General features: G+C 41.1%; 1 protein-coding gene across 1 annotated transcript in view; it reads left to right on the top strand.

The window, feature by feature from the left end:
• MYRFL (myelin regulatory factor like) overlaps window positions 1-23546 on the top strand; it is a 250541-nt gene that overhangs the window by 12430 nt on the left and 214565 nt on the right. Inside the window, exons 2-4 of the mRNA XM_063927477.1 lie at window positions 7111-7195; window positions 18008-18066; window positions 21952-22195. Coding sequence (XP_063783547.1) covers window positions 7111-7195; window positions 18008-18066; window positions 21952-22195 — 388 coding nt within the window. The remainder of the gene's footprint in view (window positions 1-7110; window positions 7196-18007; window positions 18067-21951; window positions 22196-23546) is intronic.

Raw genomic sequence — 23546 nt, 5'->3', positions numbered from 1 at the left:
GGAAGAAATTTTCAGGGGCTATGGTCAAGCCAGGAGGCTTGTCTACACATCAATGTACTGGAATTGAGGGCCATGTACAACGGCCTATGACAAGCGGAGAATCTTCTTCGCGACCTACCGGTTCTTATTCAATCAGACAACGTCACAGCTGTGGCTCATGTAAACCGCCAAGGCGGGACAAGGAGCAGAGTGGCAATGGCGAAAGCCACCAGGATTCTTCGCCGGGCGGAAAATCACGTAAGCGCTCTGTCAGCGGTCTTCATTCCGGGAGTGGACAACTGGGAAGCAGACTTCCTCAGCAGACACGATCTCCATCCAGGAGAGTGGGGACTTCATCAAGACGTTTTTACAGAGATAACAAGTCTTTGGGGAATTCCTCACATAGACATGATGGCGTCATGCCTCAACAAGAAGCTTCGGAGGTATTGTGCCAGGTCAAGGGACCCTCAGGCAGTAGCGGTGGACGCCCTGGTGACACCTTGGGTGTTTCAGTCGGTCTATGTGTTCCCCCCTCTTCCTCTCATCTCAAAAATATTGAGAAACATAAGACAAAAAAGAGTGAAAACAATCCTCATTGTTCCAGATTGGCCTCGAAGGGCCTGGTATTCAGATCTTCAGGAGATGCTCACAGAAGATCCATGGCCTCTTCCTCTCAGGGAGGACCTGTTACAACAGGGGCCCTGCGTGTTCCAAGACTTACCGCGGTTACGTTTGACGGCATGGCGGTTGAACACCGAATCCTAGCTGGGAAAGGTATTCCAGAGGAAGTCATCCCTACTCTGATAAAGGCTAGGAAGGAGGTGACTGCAAAACATTATCGCCGTATCTGGAGGAAATATGTTTCTTGGTGTGAAGCCAAGAATGCTCCTACGGAAGATTTCCATCTGGGACGTTTTCTCTACTTTCTACAGACAGGAGTGGATATGGGCCTAAAATTAGGCTCCATTAAGGTAAAGATTTCGTCCCTGTCTATTTTCTTTCAGAAGCAATTGGCTTCTCTCCCAGAAGTCCAGACTTTTGTAAAGGGAGTGCTGCACATCCAGCCTTCTTTTGTGCCCCCAGTGGCACCTTGGGACCTTAACGTGGTGTTACGGTTCCTGAAGTCTCACTGGTTTGAACCTCTTCAAACGGTTGAATTGAAATTTCTCACTTGGAAGGTGGTCATGTTGTTGGCCTTGGCATCTGCAAGGCGGGTGTCCGAATTGGCAGCCTTGTCTCACAAGAGCCCCTATTTGACCTTCCATGTGGATAGAGCAGAGTTGAGGACTCGTCCTCAATTTTTGCCTAAGGTGGTTTCTTCATTTCATATGAACCAACCTATTGTGGTGCCTGTGGCTACGGGTGACTTGGAGGATTCCAAGTCCCTGGATGTAGTCAGGGCTTTAAAAATCTATGTAGCCAGGACGGCTCGGGTTAGGAAAACAGAAGCACTGTTTGTCCTGTATGCAGCCAACAAAGTTGGCGCGCCTGCTTCGAAGTAGACTATTGCTCGCTGGATCTGTAACACGATTCAGCAGGCTCATTCTACGGCAGGATTGCCGTTAACAAATTCGCTAAAGGCCCATTCCACTAGGACGGTGGCCTCTTCTTGGGCGTCTGCCCGAGGCGTCTCGGCTTTACAGCTTTGCCGAGCAGCTACCTGGTCAGGTTCAAACACTTTTTTGCAAAGTTCTATAAGTTTGATACCCTGGCTGATGAGGACCTTGCGTTTGCTCAGTCAGTGCTGCAGAATCGTCCGAAAACTCCCACCTGGTCTGGAGCTTTGGTATAAACCCCATGGTCCTTACGGAGTCCCCAGCATCCTCTAGGACGTAAGAGAAAATAAGATTTTAAACCTACCGGTAAATCTTTTTCTCCTAGTCCGTAGAGGATGCTGGGCGCCCGTCCCAGTGCCGACAAAATCTGCAAGGCTTGTATATAGTTGTTGCTTCCATAAGGGTTATGTTACAGTTGAGATCAGTCTTTAGCTGATACTGTTTTTTGTTCATACTGTTAACTTGTTGCGTATATTCCAGGTTATACGGTGTGGATGGTGTGGGCTGGTATGAATCTTGCCCTTAGATTAACAAAATCCTTTCCTCGTATTGTCCATCTCCTCTGGGCACAGTTTCTCTAACTGAGGTCTGGAGGAGGGGCATAGAGGGAGGAGCCAGTGCACACCCATTCTAAAGTTCTTTATAGTGCCCATATCTCCTGCGGAGCCCGTCTATACCCCATGGTCCTTACGGAGTCCCCAGCATCCTCTACGGACTAGGAGAAAAAGATTTACCGGTAGGTTTAAAATCATAATTTTGGTGCCACTGTTATCGGTGTGCAACATTATGAGTTAAAGAGTTTGAGTTAAGTCTAATTTATATCAAAGAACAAACTTGTTAAAAATAAAAAAGGCAAAAAATTACAATTTAATAAGTATATATATATATATTTCAAGAGAGGTGTCCGTCACTAAACAAAATGTTGAATTAAAGTAGCTGTGAATCAATGTTTCGGGGAATGCCCCTTTATCAAGACCTTGATAAAGGGGCTTTCCCCGAAACGTTGATTATTCACAGCTACTTGACTTTGTCATTTGTTTATTCTACCTGAGTGCCGGACACCTCTTTTGAATATATATACCACTACTCGTCAGGGCACCAGTGTCTGTTATTATTTTTGTTGGAGTGCCGGTCATCTACAGCGCTCTCTCTCTCACTCTCTCTCTCTTTCTCTCTCTCTCTCTCTCTCTCTCTATATCTATATATATATATATATATATATATATATATATATATATATATATGGAAAAATGGAGGGATAGGGAATCTGCGCTCAGTGTTGTTAAGAAACGGTATACTTTAAAAGCCAAATATATGCATAAAAATGTAAGTTTATAAAAATAATTTATTATATGAGAGTAAAAAGTTATATAAATACAATTAAAAAATGGACATGAATGGAGACCTATAAAAATTCTTTTAGAAACTAGAGTATGGACCAAAAAAATGTAAGTCTGAAGAAGTCTGATGAGACGAAACGCGTTGGTTTTCTGCACTAACCCCCTGCTTTATACAAACTAAGTTGATCTCCTTATCCTTTTTATATTACATTTTTTTGGTCCAATTTTTATAGGTCTCCATTCATGTCCATTTTTTAATTGTATTTATATAACTTTTTACTCTCATATAATAAATTATTTTTATAAACTTACATTTTTATGCATATATTTGGCTTTTAAAGTATACCGTTTCTTAACAACACTGAGCGCCGATTCCCTATCTCTCCATTTTTCCGTACGTATAGCAGTACTATACCAGCACTGCATCTTTAGGGTTTGGCTGACGCCTTTAATAAGGTTATTTGTGTTTTGCTCATGGTGATTTGAAACTCTTTTCAGATTATTTATTAAACAATTACTGAGGTCATACCTCACAAGTTGCGCTATTCCCCTTCGCCCTTTTTTTATATAGATATATATATATATATATATATCTATATGTCCAGTGTCAGCCGGCACTCATGACCTAAGAACAACTTGCTCCGGTGCCCGTATGTAAAGCATAATACAGGTCCAGTAGTAACGGCACTCAGAGACCATAGAAAGTGAAAAAAGCAGTATAATTCACGTCATTAATGTTTCGGGGCAGCAAGCCCCGTCCTCAGAATGTTGCTGTGTTCATTCTGAGGACGGGGCTTGTTGCCCCGAAACGTTAATGACGTGAATTATACTGCATTTTTCACTTTCTATGGTCTCCGAGTGCCGTTACTACTGGACCTAAAATATATATATATATATATATATATATATATATATATATAATATATCCACAAAAGTAAAGGCACTCACTACTATTTTCATATTCCAATAACATACAAATTTTTGTCTGTCGACTTCGGCCGCTTATGTGCCTTATTAGACTCACATCTGTCGTGGCCGGATCCACGGCGTGCGTTCCGAACCATCTGCGCAGCTGGTTTGGAGCGCACGCCGGGGATCCGGCCACGACAGATGTGAGTCTAATAAGGCTCGTAAGCAGCCAAAGTCGACAGACATATTAAAGAAACATGATTTATCTTAAAATGGAAGAGCATGTTGGCATAATATTTGGAGTCACAGAATGGAATATGCAATAAGTGGAAGTTTTTTTTCCTGATTATTACTGCAATACATTTTGAAGAAGCGATGTATGTGACAAGTTGCACCTTATGACTCTGAGCCTAAGGACATGCTTTATTGAAACAGCGAATTGATACAGCTGTGCCTGAAGATTGAATAAAATTTGTATGTTATTGGAATATGAAAATAGTAGTGAGTGCCTTTACTTATGTGGATATGGACAATTCCGGTGAGGAATAATTAAAGAGCACCCTGCATGGTGAAGAAAGTAAAGAGGAGAGTGCATCTATGCAATACTGTGGAGATATATATATATATAGTTTGGAATTTTGGATAAGGGATAATCAACTTGTATAAGGACAGACACTTATTATTAGTTGTTAATGCTTCATTGCTTTTTCATACATATGTTGTACTGGTCTACGAAACATGCAGTGTTGTAAGGAAGCTAGCTCTTGTTATCTGCCATACTGTATTTTACATTCTTGGTATTATGTGCTGTGAGAAACAATTGTGATCTTTGCTCGGCAGCGGGTCATTGACTTCTCGGTTGTGTCACAAGACGTGACTAGCATGGATGTAGAACAGGCCTGGCCAACCTGTGGCTCTCCAGATGTTATGAAACTACACATCCCAGCATGCCCTGCCACAGTTTTAGCATTCCCTAATAGCAAAACTGTGGAAAGGCATGATGGGACTTGTAGTTTTACAACAGCTGGAGAGCTACAGGTTGGCCAGGCCTGATGTAGAATAACAGTAAAAAGAAAAAGAAAAAGAAAGACACAGGTATCTGTGTTAGCTGTGGAATAATCAACACACAATAAATGAATGAATGTTGTAAATCTTTTTGAAGATGCTGGTATTCTTGTGCTTCCTTATCCTCCTTATGTGGAACTCCAATTTATTGAAGATATTGTACACCATGTAGAACAGAAAATAGAAACAACAATGTGTAGTATTGTCATCAACTCCTCAGTACAGTCAATATAGAAATATGAGGGTGACTTGATGATCACTCTCCGTTTAAAAGTGATGGTATCGAATGGTGTACCCAAACTTTCAAACACCAGTTTTCAAACATGCAAAGGTATCTTTATCTTCTATTCATGTGCCAGGGCCTCTTCCAGAAATAGAAGAAAGGTAGTGTATCCTAACTCACTTAGGGATTAGTAGAAACAGATGTGTAAAGGTTTCTATATAGCATACAAGTGAAAGATTAAATGCTGGCGTACAGTACCACACTCACGATATTTTAAGTAAATGTACTATCTGGGTTTCTCTAATCCCACCGGGGGCTGACAAATTGATCTCACCATTCAATGTTGGTGCATAAACATTAGATCAGAAAAAAGGGGGCTGTAATTCAGTATGTATATATGGAAAAAGTTTTATTTACATAAAATATCCCATGGTTGGGAAATAAAAAAATTAAATCTAAAAACATACATAGAACAGATGATGAATGAGGCAAAAAAACCATCTGCTTACTGTCAGCAATCCCAGACCAGCTGGGCTCCTGCGCTTGCACTACCTGCTGGGACTCGGGCAGGTGATCTTGCAAGTGCCACGAGTGGGAGTAAAGGGCCTCTTTGAGTCCACTGATTAGTCTATCCTCAGCCCCCCTATTAAACAACCCATACTGCAGGCTTTATGGCATCAGTGACTCTACCCAATGAGCTGCAGGTGTGAATGATGCATCAAGAGTGCTACTCCCCAGTCACCCACTGACTTTCCCCTGTCACCCTCTGCCAGCAGACCCGTCTGTGGAGCCCCTGAGCAGCGCTGCTGATATCAGAGACTGGTGAATTTAATGGGGGGCACAGATTATTATTATTTGATTTAAAGAGGAACAGATTATTATGAGACACTGGGCTGCTGTTTGTGATGTTTGGTGTTCAACTGGCACACATTACCAAGTGTCATATTATGAACTCAAGATGGGGCCAAGGCCTGGGTCCGCTACTCACAAGCTCTGCCACTGGCCCTGGGGACAGCACCATCGTTGCCCCAATGCACATGCATTTGGCTTGCAGAGCTGCCCGGAGCATCCTTTGCTCTACTTCCTGTTGCCGGAAGCTGCACCACCTCGGCATGCTGCAACCTGTAGAGCCACTTGGAGCATCCTACAGGCGCTCCGGGCAGTGGTCCACTAACTGGTGCCAGCCAGCGTGGTGCTTGTGCCACCTCAGCGTGATATGTCATCACGCATTTGGGGGGCGCCTGGCATAGGGCGACACAAAGCCTTGCTCTGACACTGATTCAATTATTTATTTCTACATACTTGTCAAAGTGATTGAATAATTGAATTAATTTGGAAGAGGTGCACTGAGTAAAAATTACAAAAGATCAACTTCCTTACACTACTGAACCACCTTTCATTACAGTCAGTTTTTATGTTAAAATACGTATTATTTTATCCTCATTTCTGCATTAAATTAAAGGTGCATGCCCATATTAGACTATTTCACACTACAGCTAATACGGATCTGATTACAGGAGTGATACGCATGTAGTGGGCATAGTATCACAGCATTTGTGTGCCATAAAGGAGATACTGTATAATAATCTGGTGTAAAACAACTGGACCATTATTAGTCATGTTGGAAAACAACAACCTGCACCAGCCTATTGCTCTGTACATAGGTTATCCAGCATAACAGGTTTATACAGAGTAAGAGAAGCTGTACTGTATTGTTTGTTAGAAATGAAATAAATAAGGGAATATACTCAGAATTTAGAAAAAGCTGGCAAATAGAATATGCCATGTTGCTTGTGTTAGTACTGGCGCAACATCTCAATGACTGGCTCTTTATAATGCATAATGTTTGGCGTTTTTTACTTCGCTTATCTTGGGGCTGTCTAATATGCCCTTGCAGTAAATAACCGGTAGCAGAAATACTAATGTTTATTATAGTAATTCCTTAATATCCAGTCCAATCAGGTCATAAAACCTGTTAATCTGTGTTTCATATAATCTTAAAATTGTAGATAAAACCTGTTAATTGACAAACTTGCAGGACAAGATTTGCACAGAGCTCTGGACAATCCAATGGTGGACACAAGGATGCTGGAGGAATACATAAGCAGTGACTTTGGAACATTGTAAGTGATCATACTTGATTCTAACTTGTTACGGTCTCTTAGTGACATTGTAAGACACAAAGGCAGTAGGGCTTCATCCCATACAGATGTGTCCTCTTACACTATTGCTGCAGTCGCGCCAAACAGCTTCTCTCGGTGCGCCAGGTTCTGTGTGACTTAGATTAAGTCCAGCATCTTTTTCGTGTCTTTTTGAAATGTGCCTTAGTTGCAAGATTCTGCTTCATGAGACTGCCCTGACTAATTTGATTTGCAGAACATGTATATTTGTGCGTGACTGAGTCTGAATCTGTATACAAAGTGCTACCATTCAGCAGCTGTGGCTTTTTTTCACGCCAACTTCCATTGTGCTCCTTATGCAGACTCCGATGCACAGTGTCTTATCAGCCTAGACAGGAGATTCATTAAACCTTCTAAAGAGAAGACAAGTTGCCCATAGCAACCACAGAGGTTCTAGTTATAATTTTATAGAACGTACTAGATCATTGTTAGCAAGCATCTGGCTGCTATAGGGAACACCTCTGCATGTATCTTTAGATTGTTTGCTAGATCTTTCCCTTGGTCATGTAATACTGATAAGCTGTAGCCATATGCAGCTTCATCCATGCATACTAACAAATAGACCCATTAGTTTGGATTCTCATTCAGCCAAATTGTTGAGGTTTTCAGATCAAGTATTTTTTCTATTTGTGGAGTATGGTGCAAGCATGCATAATCATAACCATCTACAAAGTACTTCCATCTGCATTTGCTACAGTGATCCTTGCTTATCCAAGCCTGGATGCAGCAAAGCAAACACCCAATCCGTATGTCATGGAAAACACTTTAGAGTCACAAAAAATCATATCACTGCCAATCTTATGTGAAAATAAGAGTCCTGCCAGTCCTGGTATTTTTACCTACAACATGCATCACACAGCTCATCTTCACATCTACCTACCTAATTTTGGAAGTAAACTGCCAATGTGGACTAAGACAGTGATATTTGCAGCTCTGCTACTATGGGAAGATAATTGCTAAAAATAAAAAAGGACTTATACAGGTCAGCACGGTGTTTGTTGTTGTTGCTGCCTTGCACTCAAGGGCATAGCTACCATAGATGCAGGCAGTGCCGCTGCTATGAGGCCCAGAGCTGAGAGGGGCCCACCTTCCCTGTCAAAGTTACATGTGTTATATACATTTTTTGCTATTCGGTGGTACAAAGGGATCCTTTCAAAGTTTTTCCTTGGGACCTGCAATATATCTAGGCATGCCCCTGGACCTGCTCTTTGTAGTGTGGCATAAAATGAACTGGAGGGCATTTTAATGTTATACAATATGAACCGGGGCACTGTAATGAGGCACAATGTGACCGGGAAGCACTATATATCATAATGTGAATTGGGGGTACTGTGAGGCATAATGTGTACTGGCAGCTCTGAAATGTGACATAGGGTGAACTTAAGCACTACTGTGATTTTTAAACGAAACTAGGGCACTGCTATGGTGCATAACATTAAATAAGGCTCAATTATGGTTCAGAAAATTAACTATGGCACTATTATTGGGCATACAATTAACAACTGCTGCAGAGAAGTGTATCTCTAGAAGCATTGGGACGGTGGCCCCTTCAAAATGTTGCTATGGGGCCCACAAAGTTGTGGCTACGCCCCTGGTTGCACTGTAGAGTCTAGAGTTAATTTGTGACCTGGGCGTTATCTGTGTGGAATGTGTAGTTAAATATTTTCTGACTGTACCGTGCTGTGCTGGCTACATACTGAAAGTAAATGTATACTATGTGAAGATATATGCAAATGTTTTAAAGTTAGGGTTGTCAGATCGATGACATACTTCATGTTAGCATCAAGTGCATTGTGCTTGCTTAATGAAAAGTTGATAAGTCCGCAATGACACTTCAATGACTGTATTGTTGTAGAGAAAACATAAGCAGATTACGGAGACAGTGGATGTCAATTTATAGAAGCAACAGGAATTACTGGTCATTTTAGCCTATAGTATACTATATACAGATATTATGTATCTCTGCCTAATTTTTTCTTTTTCACAGTGAATAGATGATGAAACAGATGAGATGCTGAGACACACTGCATGTAATACACATGAATTATCATATACAGTGTCTCTCATCTGTTTATGTGGAAATAGGGGAGATGTGACTGCGTGAAAGCAAGTTTATAGTCTGTGGGGAAGATTCAATTGTTAGATGGGAATTTTTCTCCTGGGCTAAGTGGGCAGGAACTATTTGTTTCATTCCTGTGACAGACAATTTTTGGGGCAAGAACGCATGGGATTAGCCTCGATAAGCAGCTTCTCCTATGTTAAATGCTCAGTACTGTGCAGTTAGGGCACAGCTGGCACTCGCGACCAGCCCCAAAGCATTACTATATGCATATCTCTGCTCGTACCTCAGACAGGGCAGGGTACAGTAATCTCGGCAGTCACCATACCAACCATCAGAATGCTTAGAGTGTCATCCCATTGGTCAAAGTCCTGGCAACTAGTTTAACCCTATCCCACTCTTCCTGCAGCCTAACCTAACCCCCCGCAGCATAACCCTAACCTCCAAACCCCCCCCCCCCCCCTCCCCTTCCCGCTGCCTAAACCTTATCCCGGTAATCACCGACTGGATTCTGAACGTCTGGATTCCACTGTTGGGATCCCACTCTCGGGATCCTGACCGCATTCCCTCAGCAGGGTGCGAGCAGAAATCCACAATAAATGCAACCTCAGGGCTCGTCGCAGGAATTTCTTGAGTTACCCAGTAGCAAATTCCCTGTAACAATGGAATTACCCACATATGTTAATTTGTAATGTGTGTTATTATAATATGTTTCATACACTTTTTTCACTATTTACAAATTGTTTTATGCACTTTGATTGTTTTGTCTTATGTTCTGCATGTAAAAGTAATGTCCCAGCTATAATCTATGATATTGTTTTTTTTTTATCTCACATTCCTGATCATCCATATATTAATCTCTGGAGGATGGGTTGTTTGCAAGTTACAGGAGGATAGTGACCGATGATAAGTGTTACCCAGCTCTATAAGATGCCCTTCATGAGTAAATGTAGCTACATAATAATGTTGTAAAATCAGTAACCAATCCTTTTGGTTGAGTTTATTAATGACAGGTAAAAGTAAATCAGCTAAAGTAGACTAGATATCTTAGCAGTCACCATTGCAGGATCACTGGGCCTGATTCATGTTTGTAAGGAATTGCACAGCCGCAAAGAAGTTGAAGCCTATGTAGGCTGGCTGTCTCATCCGGACACCCGGGTCCAGGATGTCATGTTCAGGACGCCTTCAAATGTTGGTGACAAGTCCCCGTTTTGTAGAACGGGGCCAGGTGCTGCCCCGCTCTGCCCCCTAAACGCTGCAGCATGTTAGTCAATGTAATACGGTGTGAGAATCAGAAGTGAGAGATTTTGTGAGAGTTCGCCTGTTTTTTTTTTTTAAAGTGTCAGTCATTTACATGGCAAAACCAGGTTGATTTTGCCATGTAAATAATTGCCACTTTAAAAAAAATTAAACAGGCGAACTCTCACAAAATCTCTCACTTCTGATTCTCACACCGTATTACATTCCCTCCCATATTTGCTGCACCATTCACCCAAAAAGTTAAATGTGAAGCAATTTAAGCCTGAGAGTCGGTAGTCACGTGTGTGAAGCAGGGTCGTACATGAACTGATTCAGTTTTCTTGTTTTTTTTCTTTCTTGTTTGTGTTTTTTTAAATTGCTCAAGGATTGAAGGGATTCAACATAATTTTTGTATCAATTTGTTTAACAATAGATCTATGACTGGCGTGAGTATTTCTACAGATTAAATTCCATCTAGCTTCAAACCACTAGGCGAACAGTCTCGGTGAGATTCCCAAAGCCATCATGTATATGATTTGAGAACATTTTATGAGCCAAAGAAACATGTGTGAATAAATTTTATGCCAAAGCTGTTTTTATGCTCAATGCAAGCTTGTTCCTATGTTATATATAATCACACATTTAGTGGAACAGTATGGAAACTGTGTTAATACACTGTTTTTTTAAATCATTTTATTGAGATACTGTATCACATTACAAATATAAATAGAATGTCAGTTGAAAAAGCGATTTAATTAAAAGTCGGTTTGAATCACAGCAGTACACCCAATAGTGAAACATTGAGCAAAGAATATCAACAAGTAATGCTAACACAGCCAGTATATGAATGTATACAATAAGAAATAACGGATGTAGAGATAAATGTGCTGTAGACAAACACTAAATGAAGCAATCCAAAAGAAGAGCATATACATTCATTCAAAATAAAAGAAGAACTTAGAGTCACACTGCAAGACCATATTCATGCTAGGGCGGAAAAGGAACTGAATAGGCAATATTAATGTAAGAATCCCTGGAGAATTTATGGATCGTCTGTAATTTTGAGTGAGTATATTCACGTAACTCCCCGGCATATTAACAAAACCCTAGAGGCTTGGTTTTCATTATACAAAGTGGTTTCAAGCCAGTCTATGTTAAATACATGAAACCGTTTCTGTTTAAATAAATTTAGGGCAGGAAGTACAGTGCAAGTCTGCAGCAGTAATAATGAAAAGCAGTTTTTTTTTTTACAACCTCTTGTAACTGTTTGACCACTAGGTAGAAGCCAAGGATAGACCATTTACTGGTTAGTTGCAGTGGCAGTTTTTAATCCGCGCATACCAAAATTAACAGAGGAAAGCTAAGCAATCAGCCCCTCCCTGGCCTATCTGCCTGCCCCCAGACTCCAGTGCCAGCTAGGCAATGTGATAGTGGGGGTGGGCGTGGAATATACACCATGGAAAGGAACTGATTGCTCTGTTCTGGTGTGGCTGTGATACTCAGGGCTGACCCCCCGGTGAGCTTATGTTCCTGCAGGAACCCGCCAATCTTAATAAAACGTTTACAGGTACAGTTAGTAGTTATGTTTTACCCAACTTCCCCTGATAGTTTTGTTCAGCTTGGCAGTCCCGGGTTGGCAGCCACCACTGGTTAAGAGGTAGATGAGTTCCAATGGTCAGTCTGAGTTTCGGCTTCCGCAGATGGCTGTGAACATCTTTGGACCGAGACCTCTAATTGCAGGTGTTGGCAGGAGGTGTCTCTTTCCTACAGTCACCTCTGCAGAATTAACATATTTGTAGTACGGCATTCCACAGCTGCATCCCAACAGCTGTGCAGTACAGTACATATCAGAATCAGGCCCGGAGTTTGTACTGAGGAGAGATATGGCTTGTCAGCTGTAGGAAGAAGTGTTGTGTAGGTATTTGTGAAGGAAAGGGAAGGTGGATTGCCCTTATGAATTTTGTTGTAAAGTTATAACAATTTTGATATCAAGTCTGGTTGTAAAGTTTTAAATTAACCTGGTAAACCCGTCAGGTCTAGGAGTTTTATGTGCTAATAGACAGGCAATAGCAGCAGTCAGTTCTGTTAGCCTCTCTGTTAGCTTAGAGAACAACTCTTTGAATTTAAGTGAGTGTAGGCAAGTTTGCCTCTGGATCATGAAGAGGTCCGTTACGGACCGTTATGCGACTGAGGAGTATTCACAATCTCGAGCAAAGTTTAGATAGAACAGTGGAGGAGTTGCAGGGGGGATCACTGGTAGACGAGGATGATCAGGTAGACAGCTGGGTCACGCTTAGATGAATAAGAATAGGGGGAGGGGAAAACAGGACATCTCCAATCTGCCAAATCCCAACAAATTCGCCCAATTGGACGAAGATTCTGAGGATGGTAGTGAGGAAATGATGGAACTGGAGGAGACTGTTCCCTCTAGCAACCAGAGGAGTGATCCCCCCAGTACAGATGGGAAAAAAGTTAGTGAGGTACCTAGTCAGATTGTGGTGGTAGGGGATTCTATTATCAGGAGGACAGACAGGGCAATCTGCTACTGGGACCGTGATCGCCGTACAGTCTGTTGTCTTCCGGGTGGTTGGGTATGGCACATTGCGGACCGGGTAGATAGATTGTTGAGAGCGGCTGGTAAAGACCCGGTGGTCTTGGTGAATGTTGGCACCAATGACAAAGTTAATGGTAGGTGAGCTGTCCTTAAGAAAGACTATAGGGAATTAGGCAAGAAACTTAAGGCAAGGACATCTAGGGTAATATTCAGTGAAAAATTACCACTGCCAAGCGCTAGCCTAGGGAGGCAGAGTGAGAGTAGGGATGTAAATGTGTAGCTTAGAGACTGGTGTAGGAAGGAAGGGTTTGTGTTCTTGGAACACTGGGCGGACTTCTCAGTCAGGTGCCACCTTTTTTGTCGCGTTGGATTGCACCTGAATGAGAAGGGGGCTGCGGTGCGGGGGGATGGTTATAAGGTTGGAGGAGCTTTTAAACTAGGAGCCTGGGGGGAGGGTTTAGCTATAAACTACGGGTCAAACAGTGAGAACAGTAAGGATGGGGGTAGGGAATAATTTGGGGTGGAGAAGGGGGGAGCGAAAGATCAGCCAGCAAGGGTATTTGCATGGGTATTGACACCGGAAATACTAATACAAGTATTGCCTTAGACACTCCCAGTTTATCACCTAACGACAAATATGGCTCAACAATATGAAATATAGAAAATGATGTCCATAGCATAAGGGAAGATACTAACATGGGGGGGGGGGGGGGGGTTAGATAGTCTTAATAGGTCAAATAGAGATAGCAGTGAGGAAAGCTGTATTATGTATGATGGGGGTGGAAAGGGAGGGAGAAGAATATCAGTCGGTAATGGTAAGTGTAGAAGGGCACTTGTAAATATAGATAAGATACCATTAAAACAAATGCAAGAAGCCTATAAGGTAAAATGGGGGAGTTGGAATGACTTGTATCAAAATCTCAGTATGATGTTATAGGTATTACGGAAACATGGTGGGACGACTCTCACAGCTGGGTTGCGATTTTGGAGTGATATTCTCTTTTCAGGAGGGATAGGGCTACCAAAAGTGGAGGAAGGGTATTTCTCTTTGTTACACCATCTCTAAAACCAGACTTAATAGATGGTATTTCCGAGGGGACTGGAGATAACGTGGAGTCACTATGGGTTGAGATCACAAGTGGGGGCACAGAAGCTAAGAAACTAGACATTGGCACGTGCTACAAGCAACCGGATATTAACATACATGACGAGGAACAGCTCTTACTGCAAATTGAAAAAACTGCGGGAATGGGGGACTTCCTAGTTTTAGGGGATTTTAACTCTCCTGATATAAATTGGAGTAACGATTCATGTGTAAAAACTAGAAGCAGCAGTTTTTTAAATACATTAAAGGATCAATACTTGACTCAATTAGTCGAGGAGCCAATTAGAAGTAAAGCTATTCTGGACCTATTTATTACCAATAATATTGACATTATATCAAACACTAAAGTTGGGGAGACCTTGGGAAACAGTGACCACCTTATGATCACATTCGACATCAGTTTCAAGAAACATAGCTATAAGGGAGCAACGAAAACATTTAACTTTAGAAAAGCTAACTTCAATATGCTGAGACAGGCACTAAACGACATTGACTGGGAAGTTTTGTTTCATGGTAAAGACACAACGGAAATGTGGGTAGCTTTTAAATGGTTGATTGATAGGAATATTCACAAATTCATTCCCACGAGCAGTAAATGCAGGAGTACTAAACACAAGCCAATGTGGCTCAATAAGGAGGTCAAAGAAGCAATGGCTAACAAGACATTTAAATCTAATAAAGGGGAGGAGTCATTCCAGCATTATAGGAATGCAATAAAAAATTAAAAAAAGTAATAAGGGCAGCTAAAATTATAAACGAATAACAAATCGCTATAGAGAGTAAAACCAATCCTAAAAAGTTTTATAAATACATAAACAGTAAAAGCTTAAAGAATGAGAACATAGGCCCACTAAAAGATGAATTGGGAGCTTTAATAAACGATAAAAAAAAGCTGAAAGCTGGTCGTCTAAATGGGGAATGAGGTTCATTTTAGAAAAATGCAAAGTTATGCATTTTGTGACAAAAAAAACACAGATGCATCCTACACTCTAAATGGGGAAAAATTAGGGGTAACCGTGGTGGAAAAAGATTTGGGGTTGCTCATAGATAATGGGCTTAGTAACAGTACACAATGTCAAAATGCAGCAGAAAAGGCAAATAAAGTGCTTGCGTGCATAAAACGGGACATTGAGACAAGGGAGGAGGATGTAATTCTGCCACTGTACAAATCATTGATACGTCCACACCTTGAATATTGTGTTCAATTTTGGGCACCATATTATAAAAAAGGTATCTGAGAACTAGAAAGGGTTCAAAGGGAAGCTACTAAATTGATTAAAGGGTTAGAGACACTGGAGTACGAGGAAAGGCTTACTAGGTTAAATATGTATACAAAAGAGAAGAGGCGTCTAAGAGGAGACATTATTAATATCTTCAAATATGTAAAGGGTCATTACAAGGAGTTAGCAAGGGATCTGTTTATTAAAAGAACTCTGTATAGGACAGGTGGGCACTTGCTGAGGCGAGAAAATTCTGTTACCAACGTAGGAAAGGGTTCTTCATGGTAAGGGTAATAAAGATTTGGAACTCCCTGCCGGAGAAGGTAATAATGGCAGACTCTGTAAATGCATTTAAAAACGGATTGGACACATTTTTAACTGGAAAACGTATCCAGGGTTATAGCATTTAGCATAGTGACATTAATATCTGGGAGTAGTAATCACAGCTGTCAATTGGTACTAAACCATTACTTCAGCAGGTACATTATAATATGAACAGCTTAACACAGAATACAGGTTGAACCCGATGGGCATTTTGCCTCTTTTCAACCTCACTAACTATGTAACTCTGTCCAATAATATATTGTAGGTTCATAAAGTTTGGTATGGAAGTCATGAAAACGAGATAATATTTCTGAGGTTTGGATATGGGTTTCCCCTGTAGCAGGATTTCATGATAAATGTGGACTTTCTTCATGGTCCAGACATGAGTGACAGCAATTTCCCCAATTTATTTCCCCACTTAGAACAAGCTTGTTTAGTGTAATCAAGATATCGGTCTGTACTGTAAGGATCATCTCCAGAAGTCATTTACACCTTGGATAGGTTTCTAGAGCGAAATACGATGATTGAGGATTGTTGCGAAGAAAAGCAGAAGCCACATCAGACGACAGAGAATTATGCTGTTTAGAGGATTAATACGCATTTAATAACACTCATAGAGACCTATTTCTAACTGTTCAAAATAACGGAGTTTCTGCTTTCACTTCTGTGTACAGTTTATCTAAGTTATAACCACTTACCTAATTTAGCTTGTTAGAAAGCATTGTTATCTTTTTCCTTGCAATAAAATAAAATAAAATAAAATAAAATGAGCTTCCCCAGTGATGTAATATCAGTTTTCATGACAGAAAATGTTTCAGACAGCACTTTGACCTCAGTATGACACACAGGACCAGTGTTCTCCATTCACGACTGATGTTTCCCACACACTCCTCTGACACTCTCCTACAAGCAGAGGCGGATTGGCCATAGGGTTCACAGGGAAGATTCCCGGTGGGCCGACGCACCCGCGGGGCCTGTTTTGTTTGAGGACATGTGGTCCTTTTTATAGACATAATGAATAAGATGCTAAATAATTTGCATATATGAAAATGACTGCCACTTAGCCAGTGATTGCAGATGATCTAGTGTATGCTCTGTCTGCCTGCATGGCTGACATATAAGATTGAGTGAACAGTGATTGGGACACGGTTGGTGTAATAAGCAAGAAAATATATCTTTCTAAAGAATGATATAGTTTCCTAAAGTCTGAAGGTGTATCATATAGTGTGCTCATAATATGTAATTTTATTTCCTTTTAACTTCCCCCTTGATGCTGGACATGCCCACTATCTGGAAAGTCTTGGGGGGAGGGTGCTGCTGCCATGGCCCATGGCTAGACCTTACACCTCTGCTGCTGCCCATGTGGGGCCACTAGTACAATTTTTTCCAGGGCCGCTTTTTGTTCCTAATCCGCCCCTGGCTGCAAGACACAGAAAATGTATTAGTTTGCACTATCTATGGGTGCACATTGTTCTTAGAAACAGTGCTGGTACTCAGGGGTTTGCAAACTGGCAACTTTTATTATTATTCATTCTAATACCTAGTTCCAGAAACAGGAGAAATAAGTGAAATCATTTCACTATGGAAGCTACTGCAAACTTGTATTAAAGTTAGATGAATGCGGCATTGGTACCTTTTTTCATAGAAATAAAATTCACTGCTTAGTTACAAAACACAAGTGTGGGATTACTTTAGGAAACACTTAAACAGAATGAGATTAGTATTAGCAACAGGTTCATTTTAGCATGCTCCTTTTGATTATAATAGTTCGTAGTCGTACAGATAGTGTGGTGGTTAGCATTACTGCCTCACTGCACTGATTATGGGTTCAATTATGTGGATTATGAGGTCATGTCCCTAATTGTGTGTAGTTTGTATATTCTCCCTATGCTTGCATGGGTTTCCTCCGGGTGCTCCGGTTTCCGTCCAATAGTCCCAAAATATACCGGTAAGTTAATTGGCTCACTAAAAAATAATATAACATAAAATAAAACGTGAACCCTAGTGTTTAAGTGTGTGCATGTCTATGTGATTAGGACAGACTAGATGGGCCAAGTAGTTCTTATCTGCAATCAAAATGATTTGTTTCTGTGCTTCAGAATTGTTTAATTTTGTAATGCTTTCTTGTTCTGCATGTTTGTCTATTGATTACCATGGTTTTATTATATTTACTGTAATAAACCTAATTGATTATTTGTAAGATGCTCGTTTTTATTTGTTAATAAGAGTTATAAAATCATTATGCATTATCTAGATTACCGGACTCACCACCTGATTCTGGATCAGAGCCATGTTCGCCTCCACAAATCAATGGTAGGTACAGTACATCATTACTAGAAACTCTGAACTTGGTACACTGAATAAAAGAGTATGTGCATTAAATACAAGATAGGGAATTAATTAAAAAATGTACCATTACTTTGTGCCACAGTATGATCAACACGGATAGTTCTAGATCCTGTAGTTTTCTGAGCATGTTATGTACAAGACATATTTATTAATTATTGCATCTGAGACAAAATCCCATCAATAACTACTTCTGGAGCTGTGTGCACTACTGCTAACCAGGCATGCGCTATTGTTGAGTATTGGGGTGAGATCCTGCAGGTCCCTCACCGGGAGTTGTTGAGAAATGTGGCATATAGGATACAATGGGATAATGCTATTCCATTTGGTAAATTCAGCAAAAAGCAGCCGCCATGGAAACCTATGGGGGCTGCTTTTGCGGACAAAATTGGTATTCTGCAGCAGATATCTGCTGTGGTCCCCGGCTACATACTACATATTCTGGATATGCTTATACCCCCCCAAAAAAACACCCGTTGTCCCGCAAATAATAATTGATAAATAGGCCCCTTAAACATTGCAGTATCTGCAATTATATCAGGCAATTGTTACTCAAAAATAAGACACAGAAACCAAATAAAAATCATTGATTTGGATGTGGTAAGCCCATACATTCTTTCCAAATGCTCCAGGTATAGCTGGGCATGCCCATGCATTCTGGCAAACTCTGTTGGTATAGCTGGGCATGCCCATACATTCTGCCAAACTCTGCTGGTATAGCTGGGCATGCCCATACATTCTCCCAAACTCTGCTGGTTTAGCTGGGCATGCCCATACATTCTGTACAAACTCTGCAGGTGGCATTCCCATACATTCTTTATAAACTCTGCAGGTATGCATGCAGGCATGCCCATAATTCTGTTCAAACTCTACTGGTATAGCTGGGCATGCCCATAATTCTGTTCAAACTCTACTGGTATAGCTGGGCATGCCCATAATTCTGTTAAAACTCTACTGGTATAGCTGGGCATACCCATAATTCTGTTCAAACTCTACTGGTATAGCTGGGCATGCCCATACATTCTGTACAAACTCTGCAGGTGGCATTCCCATACATTCTGTATAAACTCTGCAAGTATAGCTGGGCATGCAGTCTGGATTAGTTATAACTTGCTGCCACATATTTCTGCCTAGGAAATCCCCTTCAGATTGTAATGGAAGGGACTTAATGAACATTCCAGTCAGCCTGTTGACCCTTTGTTAGACAGCAATTGCCAAAGACAGCCTTCTTGCATGGAAGGTTCTGCTAGGTACAGTATATGGTATAATTCAAAGTGAACTGTTATGGTTAAAAGCTCCACTGCGCATTAAGGGCCTGGTTCTGCATCAGACGCAGAGAGCTATGTTTTTGGTCTATGCATGCTTCTCAGTCACGCCATGCATGCATCCCCATTTTGTTTCTACAGAGTAGCAGATCAGTTTACTGGATGCTGTCAAGTTACCTACAATAAAAATCACGACCTTCAAAATCCCGACAAGGTCAAAATACAGACATTTAAAATACAGACAAGGTCAGAATACTGACATTTAAAATGTCAGCAGGTCAAAAAGTCGACATGAGTTTTTCTTGATTTATTCATTGAAACCGGCTTGTTCGTGCTTTATCATCCCAGTGGACCTGGAGGTGGAATATAATAGTATGCCGAGCGCAGCGAGGCACCGTGCCCGAAGCATGTCGAGCGCAGTGAGGCATGCGAGAGGACGAGGTACACTTATATGGTGTCCATGTCGACATATACACAAACAACAATGAAAAACTCATGTTGACTTTTTGACCTGTCAACATTTTAAATGTCAGTATTTTGACCTTGTCTGTATGTTAAATGTCGGTATTTTGACCTTGTCGAGATTTTGGCAGTCTGTTAATTGTTGTCGGGATTTTGAGCATCGGGATTTACATGCAAATTAGCAGAATTGTTAAGGACGTTCCAGGACAGTGGCTGGGATGTAAGAGGGGGTAGCTGAAAAGATGAATAGAGAGATTACATTTTATGGGAGTGTCGCAGGTAGTTCCATATCGTGATGCACAGACACTCACATAGGAGGTCATACTCAGGCACAGAAATGGTAATGCAGCATCTATAGACACTGACAGTGGGCATATCAGTCCTTGCATATCTGGACGCATGGATGTAACCCAGGGAAGGGCTTTGTAGTGGCATTGGCATAGAGTCGCAGACGCAACTGTGGCAAAGATACAATTATGGCTGCAACTGCGTCCTACTCAGAATTAGGCCCCGGTAGTGCAAGGATCATTTTAGCAATGTTAGGTTATTAAGGGGGAGATGTATGAAGCAGTGTGAAAACAGTGGAGCAATCAGCAAATAGAGAAGTTGCCCATGGCAACCAATCAGCTACTACTTATAATTTTATAGAATGCACTTTAGACAGGAGATCGGGAGTGATAGACAATTTAATCTCACCCATAAAAGTGATGGGAGATCATGGGGAATGGGGCGATATTCAATTGTTGATTTTTTTTATTGTGGTTATCATGCCCAGAGAGGTTGGGTTTAGCTGTGTAAAGCAGCTAAACCATACCAAAGTGATGGGTGTGATGTGAAAAGTCCTGCTTGGGCATCTCAATCATTTCAGCTTGCCATCCAAGGGAGTGCGATCTAAAATGCAGGCGCCGGCAGCTAATCGCGCCCAAACGGAGCAACAATTGATAAGTTCTGTTGGGCACCATCTACTTACTGCTGGTGCCGCAAACACCCGTGTAAGTGTTACCTCAAACCTGATTGGTTGCCATTGGCAACTTCTCCACTGACTTACTTCTCCACTCTTTTCACTGCTTCATACTTTTCTCCCTCAGTGTACAACTGGGTGACATGGCGTGAGCAGACATACAAAAAAAAAAAGTTATCATGCTGTTAACATTGCTTTTCAAGCAAATATTAGTTCCTATTAATTCATTTACATAACAAAGTAAGAGAACAGAGTTTGAGTTCTATTAAAATGTTTGTTAATCAAATAGTTATGCAAAGAATGGTATAGTATATAACATATAATCCAGCTCTCTATATACTGTATTTGTTTGTGGAAGCAAACCCGATAACCCATATTTTGGTTGGTTGGTAGCTATGTATGGGCTGCACTGTCCTCTTTCTATTGAACATTTAACCACTTGTATGGCTCAGAAAATGATTTAGTAATAGCCTTCTGCTAGGTTTGCGTTTACTGGGCCTAATTCAGATGTGGTTATTCTTGCTTCTCCTGTTGCTATCGTTTGCCATGTGCAATCACTACTACATGCTAATATGGGCAGAAGCTAACTTGAGCATAGGGACGTCCACTGCTATTGTCTCATTTACATCTGATTGCATACAATTGCTGATACATCGTTATCATGGCTTCAAATCAGGTCTTGTCGCAGATTCTAAGTGCATCTGTAGATGCACAGGCTGCGCTGCTCTCCAGGGACACACAGGGCTCTCCAGTAGCAAGTAAGATCGCAACTGCTAATTTATGCACACCCAGAAAATAATGTCTGAACGGCCAAGATACGTCTGCGTTTACCTGACAACTCTCTGTTATCACCCCAAAGGCTGTCTTCCTGTCACTAGCTTTGTTACTAATCCCTTGGCGTGACTGCAATCGCATTTCACTCAGCAAATTATTTGCGTACAATAGCCGCTTTGTGACCATATCTAAATTAAGCCCACTCTCTCTGTATCCATAAGTCAAATTATTTTCTAGGCACAGGGCACAATATCACAGTGGAGCAGCATAAGGTACAGATTATCTGGTGCTTAATGACACATAAACGTTTGTTACTGTTGCCCCTTCTGTAATAAAATCTATTGAAGAAACCTCTCTTGCTCCAGAAGATAGAATTATTTTCCTTTTTAGGTGTAATCCACACTCCTTGCTGGTCCAATGGGTTTCAGCCCTCCCACCCATCACATTCTTCACTATTCTGCCGATACATGGAGCGATCACCAAACCCTGTCTCTGGAGTCCATTCTTTCAGTGCTTCACAGGACAACTGCATGAAAGGGAATAATCAGGGGTCTCAATGGAATGGTTCTCCAACACCATCCTGCGTGGAATATACTCATTCGTATACTCCGCAGAGGCTATCTCCAAGCAGCAGGTAACATTAAGATATGCTACTGTTATGTGCCGTACAGGTTGTCCATTAAATATTTGTTTTTCCTACAATTAACCCATAATACTGCGATCATGTTGCACTTCTGTGTAGATCTTGGCTGGGATGTAATGAACACACGTGACAACAAAGAGCACCCCTGCGCCCTATGCGGCAACAGTCGAATTGGACTCAGGATGTCACCCAACACCCCTAAAGAAAGATATGCAACAAGAAAATTGAGTCTTTCCTCAACTGCGCACTGCTTCTAATACAGGGTGGAACAATATGTATTGTGCTGATAATCTTTTACACTAATAATGAAGTAATATACATACAATGGTATAAATTATACCCATAGGATCTTCTCAAAGTCCCTTAAATGTTGTTTTTCAGTCCTCTCACGGTGATATTTTCTTTGAATCTCCGTGGGTTCAAAATACGCAAAACAAGAAAAACCAAAAAACAGGCTTAGTCCCTCATGTCTATGGGAAAACGTATTTGTTGAAGAAGGGGGAGTCGTATTCCCTTTCCCTTATGGGGGGTGGTCACTTGATGACGAATACTGCTATAGGTTCACCCTTGTGATGAGTAGGAGACTTGTGCTCACACTATTCTTACATAAAGCTGATGTAAGATGTACTTATAGAGGTTTCTTTTTTAATCCTACCACCAAAAGGTGCTCACATGTATGCTTACATGAGGAAGGATGTTATACACCTCGTCGTATGCGTATTGAAATAGTAAAAACAGGAAAAAGGTGAATATTAATTTTCCCCTATATGATTTCAGTGTTATCACCTGGATATTAACCCTTGAATTATGGGTACGTAAGATTCTGAAGTAGGTATGGGATCACCCAACAGTGAACACAGAACTGAAAGGACTCACATGTATGCTTAAATGCAAATAAGTTGTACAATACACATAAAGGTTTCTTTTACCGGGCCCAAGGTTGGACACATAAAACCAGCGTAAAGACCAATGCTCACGTGTATGCTTACTTTGACAGGTTGTTCTTACTCCTATAAAGGTATCTTTTCCTCACTTATCAAAATTGTATAAACCATGGATCCATGCAAGTAAACAAGTTCCTTCACATTTATTATGATAAAATCGTTCCAAAAAATGTTTTCATATAAAATACAAAGGACCTCTGAACTGTATGCCAAGGTGACAGTCACATCAATTAATGGGAGAATGATGGAAAGCCCGGGTCTCTCACCAATGAATGGATGAAGCAACAGTCCGTTGGTCCTTCATAAAGTCTCACAGTTCCTCACCAACGCGTTTCAACCGTAGTCTTTTTCTAGACTACAATTTTGATAAGTGAGGAAAAGATACCTTTATAGGAGTA

This window comes from Pseudophryne corroboree, chromosome 6, assembly GCF_028390025.1.
Source record: "Pseudophryne corroboree isolate aPseCor3 chromosome 6, aPseCor3.hap2, whole genome shotgun sequence".
NCBI classification, from domain to species: domain Eukaryota; kingdom Metazoa; phylum Chordata; class Amphibia; order Anura; family Myobatrachidae; genus Pseudophryne; species Pseudophryne corroboree.
The sequence above is the reverse complement of the archived record's forward strand: the minus strand, read 5'-3'. Positions and strand labels throughout refer to the sequence as shown.